This window comes from Postia placenta (assembly GCF_002117355.1).
Source record: "Postia placenta MAD-698-R-SB12 unplaced genomic scaffold POSPLAscaffold_18, whole genome shotgun sequence".
In the NCBI taxonomy this organism is placed as follows: Eukaryota; Fungi; Basidiomycota; class Agaricomycetes; order Polyporales; family Adustoporiaceae; genus Rhodonia; species Rhodonia placenta.
Window position 1 is genome coordinate 861,757 of NW_020169849.1, and position 6,000 is coordinate 867,756.

General features: G+C 56.0%; 4 protein-coding genes across 4 annotated transcripts; 2 read left to right on the forward strand and 2 right to left on the reverse strand.

The window, feature by feature from the left end:
* Window positions 1-926: 926 nt before the first annotated feature.
* On the reverse strand, window positions 927-1,407 carry POSPLADRAFT_1157135 (hypothetical protein; the record flags this gene model as incomplete). Its single annotated transcript, XM_024487135.1, has 3 exons — window positions 927-1,181; window positions 1,224-1,290; window positions 1,352-1,407. 3 exons carry the CDS (start codon window positions 1,405-1,407, stop codon window positions 927-929), a joined length of 378 nt encoding a protein of 125 aa, XP_024334321.1.
* Window positions 1,408-1,983: 576 nt separating this feature from the next.
* Window positions 1,984-3,402, forward strand: POSPLADRAFT_1061761 (glycoside hydrolase family 16 protein; the record flags this gene model as incomplete). The annotated part of the gene is made up of 3 exons (XM_024481423.1): window positions 1,984-2,492; window positions 2,542-2,929; window positions 3,262-3,402. The coding sequence occupies 3 exons, from the start codon at window positions 1,984-1,986 to the stop codon at window positions 3,400-3,402; spliced, it is 1,038 nt and encodes a 345-aa protein (XP_024334322.1).
* Window positions 3,403-3,441: 39 nt separating this feature from the next.
* On the forward strand, window positions 3,442-4,166 carry POSPLADRAFT_1061762 (hypothetical protein; the record flags this gene model as incomplete). The annotated part of the gene is made up of 4 exons (XM_024481424.1): window positions 3,442-3,669; window positions 3,816-3,932; window positions 3,980-4,070; window positions 4,129-4,166. 4 exons carry the CDS (start codon window positions 3,442-3,444, stop codon window positions 4,164-4,166), a joined length of 474 nt encoding a protein of 157 aa, XP_024334323.1.
* A 303-nt stretch (window positions 4,167-4,469) lies between these two features.
* On the reverse strand, window positions 4,470-5,997 carry POSPLADRAFT_1156378 (hypothetical protein; the record flags this gene model as incomplete). The annotated part of the gene is made up of 3 exons (XM_024487066.1): window positions 4,470-5,134; window positions 5,185-5,287; window positions 5,554-5,997. Coding segments are annotated over 3 exons (1,212 nt in total), but the record flags the coding sequence as incomplete, so codon positions are not given.
* Window positions 5,998-6,000: the final 3 nt, after the last annotated feature.

Genomic DNA, 6,000 nt, shown 5'->3' on the forward strand with positions numbered 1-6,000 from the left:
GACACCGTGGAGCTGCCTCACTAATGGACGCATGGCTGTCCCCTCGTTCATATAACTTCTTCGCAAGCAGTCCGCCAAACCATCGTCCATCCCCGAGCTTGTCTCTTCCTGATTCGACTTCAATGCCACCGTATAGATCTATCCGCTCTGGCCGGGCTCATCGCTTCCACCCCGTGGATGAGGATCGTGCACGCGCGATTCTGATTGTGCGTCCACCATCTATTTGTCGCTCACGTTTATCGATACTCATCATGCGGAAGGTCCGTTCCTACATTCAATACTGGCACAACTGCGGTAATCCTACGTTTCTCATTATGTTTGAGGTATGTCGTCGTCTCTTCTCAGCCTTTCAGGAGGCCTACACACTCGATCTTGTCTTCACAGCTTCGCGATGTTATCAACGCACTTCGCCGCCGACGTTCATATTAAGTAGCGGCTATCGTCCCGTAAGGATCATTTGTACATTCAAGAACTGGACTACACTGATGATTGCTCACGCAAAGCAGTAGTCGGCCTCATGAACAGCGGAAGAGCATTACAAGGTAGCACAAGCTACCTAGAGTGATTTCTTTCATTTCTTCCAGTATTGCACTGCCTTTCCCTTGTTGTCTGATTGCTGTGTACAGCTATCGTTGTCCTCTGATGAATCGAGTTTACCAATCATACTTTCATTATTCCTTGTTCGCTTGCATAGATGAGGCTCATGTTTCCCACCCAGGTCGAGCTTTGCCTCTTGTCAGCCGCATTGAAGCGCCTTGTGAGGTTCGTGTACCAGACCAGCTTCAATGTGAGTCTTGAACTCATAAAGATGAAGAATGTGTAACGCAACATACACAAACAGGCATGGGATCTTGAATGCAGGAAGATTGATTGCGAGCACGATAGCAAACGCAATATAAGGCAAACATACAACGGATGGAATATGCCTAGGAGGAGAAACCGCTCCGCCGGCCACTACCCCCGTCACCAAATACGCCACCACCAAACCCGCTACCCCCATGGAATTGCGCGAAGAGTTCGGAGAGGTCCATCGGGCTCATACTGCCCATACCGCCCATACTGCCCATGTCTGACCCCATGCCGTCCTCATCCTCGCCCATGTTGTAGCGTTCTCTCTGCGCTGGGTCGGACAAGACAGAATGCGCCTCGACCACGAGCTTGAACTTCTCTTCGTCACCGCCCTTGAACAAGGCGTCAAATACGATCACTGCGATGAGACGTACCTTGTCTGGATGATGCTTTAGACTTTCTCCCCGGTACGCCTTCTTGATTTCGTGCTCAGTGCACTCTCTTGAGACACCTGTATGACCACGTCATTAGCGCCAGAGCCTAAGCATCATAAACGATAGACTTGCTGCGCTTGAGCGCCGCCTCCTCCCTCTTGAGCTCGCTGCGCAGAGTACGCATATCTGCGTCGTTTCCCTCCCTTAAACCCGGCCCGCTCAAGTGCAGCCTTTTAAGTCTGCGATTGCGGTATCGTGTCTTTCAAGGTGCAGGTGAACACGCGCGCGTGTGCGTAATGCCTTGAACGACTCTGGATTAAGCTGCAAGGACTCTTCCGTGTCCGCGAGAGCGTCCTGATGCTGTGATGTTGAATGGGGTAAGACCGCATTCTCAAAGTGCGTCATGGCGCTCAGATAACAACAGTTGCCTGCACTCCACCTCTCCGACCGCCTCCTCTCTCTCAATAAGTCCCGCCCGCCACCCGCCCCGATGTCCATGCCATGTTCTCTCATTGACGGTGACGCGTTGGGCAACTACTACGCATAGACAGGGCCTCCACCAAATGATCCCTTTGCCCCCCCTCCTCTCTCGGACGACACACGCCCAATCTCAGACAACCCGCGGCCCAGCTCACACCAGGAGTCCACAGCGGAATCTTTGCTGCGTTCGTTGTGCTTGTCTGCTCCTGGGCTTTCTCCGCTCAACCCTCACAGATCGCTCGCTGCTCGCCCCCGCACACGCTCCAGCAACGGTGCCCTCATGCGCCGCATCGCGTCCGACGACACCCAGGCTCTCGCTTCTCCTTTTCGCGGCTCTATGATTCTCTACAGCCTCGCTACCGGACATGACGACGCTGACATCCTCCCAGAGCCTCCACGCCTCTCAGACAACCACAAGTCGTCCTCCGGCGAGTTTGTCATTACCCTCTTTTACGACTCAAAGTATCCCGTAGGCAGCTCCACCCGTCAGAGTGCGTTCATCCCTTACGCGTTCGATCCCTGGGCCGATGCCAAAAACGAGCCTGAGGACGACGACTACCTCTACGCGCCTGGCTATGGCGATGACCATGCGTCCTACCGCGTGCCCTCCTGGCGCGGCCTTCTAAATGTCACTCTCCTCGTCTCCGTCATAACCACCCTCATCGCCCTCTTTATCTGCCACCCCGTTGTCAGCTTCTACCGTGGTGACTCTTACAATCGCGCCATCAACAGCAATGAGGCCGTCAATGGCACCTGCCAGGTTAAATCCATCGCAAAGGCATCCACGCTGTAAGTCTCTATTTATTCTTTCCCATTCGCTGACTACAACAGCGCCCAGCTTCGCTCTACGCGACGTCATCGACCCCGATACGCCGCAGGATGCACGCACGCGCACGGGTTTTGTAGGGCAGCCCTACGTCCTCGTCTTTTCCGACGAGTTCAACACTGACGGCCGTTCCTTCCCCGGTGACGACCCGTACTGGGAGGCCGCCGACCTCTGGTACGGTGCGACCAACGACCTTGAGTGGTATGCCCCAGAGCAGGTCACGACCACCGGTGGGGCGCTGCACATCACCCTCGAGCAGGCCGAACCAGACGCTGCAGACAGCCATACACTCGGATACCAGAGCGGTATGCTCCAGAGCTGGAACAAGTTCTGGTTCAGCGGCGGATATGTCGAGGTCGCCTTGACACTCCCGGGGCCGGACTCGGACACCCAGGGATACGTGAGTTGCTTGCCTTCACATGATCGACGGGTTCCTGATGCGCGTGTCTTTCTCTTGGGTCGCTTACGTCGTTTGCTCACCCTCACCGCATTCTACTGTCTAGATTATACTTTCACGTTTGTTGTTATTTCTCGTAACCTGTGCGTTCGCTTCTCGTCTCGATCGTTGCTCCCTTTGACCCACATACCACAGCCTCCCGCCATGGCATCCAGATTGACGACCGAGTCGCGCTCCTCACCCCGCCACAAACGTAACGCCGCCTCATTCCTGCTCTTGTCGTTCCCTGCTTCGCCGTCCCACATCCCCACATCTCCGTCTACTCCTCTCTGCAGTCCATCAGACCACCTCACAGTGCCTCCTCGATGCTCGGATCCCCGCCCACGTTCCCGCCTTTGCCGATCCTCCCGCCCGTGCCCGACCTGTCGCCCATCGCACTGAGCGCGCGGCTGCACGCGGTGGAGGGCAAAGACTAGGAGCGCACGGAGTCGCGCGGGGAAGACTACTTGGACAAGATGTCATATGGGCATGCTTCGGTCACGTCTGACCGCTCCAACGGCGCCGCTGGGGTCGGTGCGCAGCTGATGGACTGGCGCGCGAGTATCGCTGTGGAGGGATCAAAGCGCATGCAGCGGAACTACGAGTACAAGATCGCGACACTGCACTCACGCGTGGCGACACTGGAGCGGGAGGTCGAAGACGGTCGTGAGCGGGAGCAGAAATGGGTGGAGGGTGAGGCGTGGGTATGCGCCGTCGAGAAAGAGCTGCGAGATCTATGACAGGTGTGTGTGTATGGGGATGTACGTACGTCCGTTTATAACGTCAGCAGATGAAGGGGAAGATGGCAGCTATATTCTCGCTGCAGCAAGAGCTGGACAATTAACGGCAGGAACGGGCGCGGGAGAAGGAGGCGGAGGCGCTGCAGACGCGTGTGGACAATGACGAGTTGCGCATCTTGCCAGACCGCTGTGAAGAGCTCGAGGCAGGGCGTGCGGGCGGCGGCCAGGTGCGTCGCGCGCTCGCTTCCACGTTGAGCTTGGGCTGACCATCCAGCCCCTCAGGCTAAACCCGAGATCATTGATCACCCTCAAGAAGTATAAGCGCAAGTATGAGCAAGCCAAGATGGAGCTGCGGAGTGTCAAGGGTACGTCGTGATGATGCGCTCGAGGACACCATGCTAATGTCATCGTATCTACACATAGACATCACAGCTCTTCCTGCAGGTGCCCCGCGTGGATGACCAGCTGCAGGTCTCTTTGGACGCCTCGTCCACATCCATGTCACAGCCTTCGTGTCTGCCACCGACAGTCTCCATCAGCAAAACGTCAAGTTCTGGTTCGTACCTGATATCGCCTGATCGGCCTAAGCCGGCTGAGATCGATCTGAAATCACTGATTCACCTGGCCACGTTTCTAGCCCAGAGACCTTTCAGACGGTTCAGAGCGCTCAGACAGAGCACTGTGTATAACCAGCTAATGTGTAGAGTATATTGGCAATAGTCGGGAACAGGCTGTAGTGTATCATACAATACGATGTACATCTACTAGAACGCTATTTCGTGGGCATGATGATCCGCATACTTATTCACATAGAAGGCCGCAAAGGCGTCCAGCGAGTCTGTATGCTTAAATGTCGGCAGGAGACGACTCGTCCCACATACCCCAATCAAATGCGCTGCGCGAACGATGGCATCAAGATGGATGACACTAACAGACCGGCGACCATCCTCGTCGAAGTCTGGCTCAACAATCCACATCCCTGTGTCGTCATCTGGCTCCTGGCTCACAGGGGAGAACCATTCAACCAGCGCACAAGGGTATTTGACTTGCTCGTAAGTGAAGGAAAAGAAAAGGCGTACTCGTGCTGCAAGCAGCCCTCGAAATCCGTCTGCGTCATTGTTGTTCACAAAGACACAGTCATAGCGCCCGGGACCCGATCGCCATGAGGGGGTGGCGCGAATACGCTCGCGGCGCATGCCCGCAATACTGGAGAGGTCACTAGGAGCATAGAAGGTGGCGGAGGCAGAGTGGACGACGTAGACACGCCCAGTGTGGATTGGGCAGTCGGCCAGTGGGACGTCCTCAGCGTTCGGTGCGTTGGGGTCGTCCCGGTGGGTCTGTTCGAACAGGAAGCGGGAGACAAGCTCCTCCAGTGCCGGCTGCCCAATAGAGGCTCCCAGGCCTTCAAGCGTACGCGGGTATCCTTGTGCTACAAGGCTCGCATGAGTGAGGTATCACAGATCCAGAGAGGGGACGTACCTGCACGGTGTGCTAGATCAACGTATGCTAGCAGCTCTCGGTCCTCCACTGGCCCGGTAGCATCCCGCTTACGACTGGCAGCACGGCGTACACCATTCTGGCCCTCTCGCATGCCAGCCGCATTGGCCTGGTTGTCGTTGGTATGATCCTCGATGCCCGGGGGGTCGTGACTGTCCTCGTCATCGCTGCTTGACTCGTCATCAGAACTTGAGTCATCATCCGATGATTCGTCGTCGTTTGTTGACTCGCTGTCCGAATCTGAGTAGGATGCACGACGTTCAGCTCGGTCAGCTGTTGCAAATGTCAGTAAGCCCTTGAATCAAGAAAAAGAGCCCAGTACTCACCTGCAGAAGCCTCCAGTGTGGCTACGCGTTCTCTCTCATGCAAAGCCTCCGTCAGCACTGTCCCATGTAGCATGCCCCTCGCAGAGAAGTCCTCGCGCGCAGCCGATAACTTGTCGAGGCGTTGATTCGTGAGAAGCATCTGTCCGAGTGCTTCAAACCGGTTCGATCGGCGCCATGGCTCCTTGACAGCCTTTATATGTTTTGATTCGGTAATGGACGAGCAGAGGCCATTCGGGGCCCCGAACTTGCGGGAGTGCTGCAGGTAGTGATCGAGGGAGTGCTGCCGGGGTAAAGAGAACCCGTCAGAGCGTACTCCTGTTGTCTCGAAGATCTTGCGATAGTCGTGGAAGCGGCCCAGCGCATCCGACACCTCTCGTAGTGTGCGCTCTGTGAGAGTAGAGCGTCGGACTAGATAGCAGAACTCAAGGAATGCTGAGGATGTTCGCACTATGTCAGCGGGTACCAGACCTGC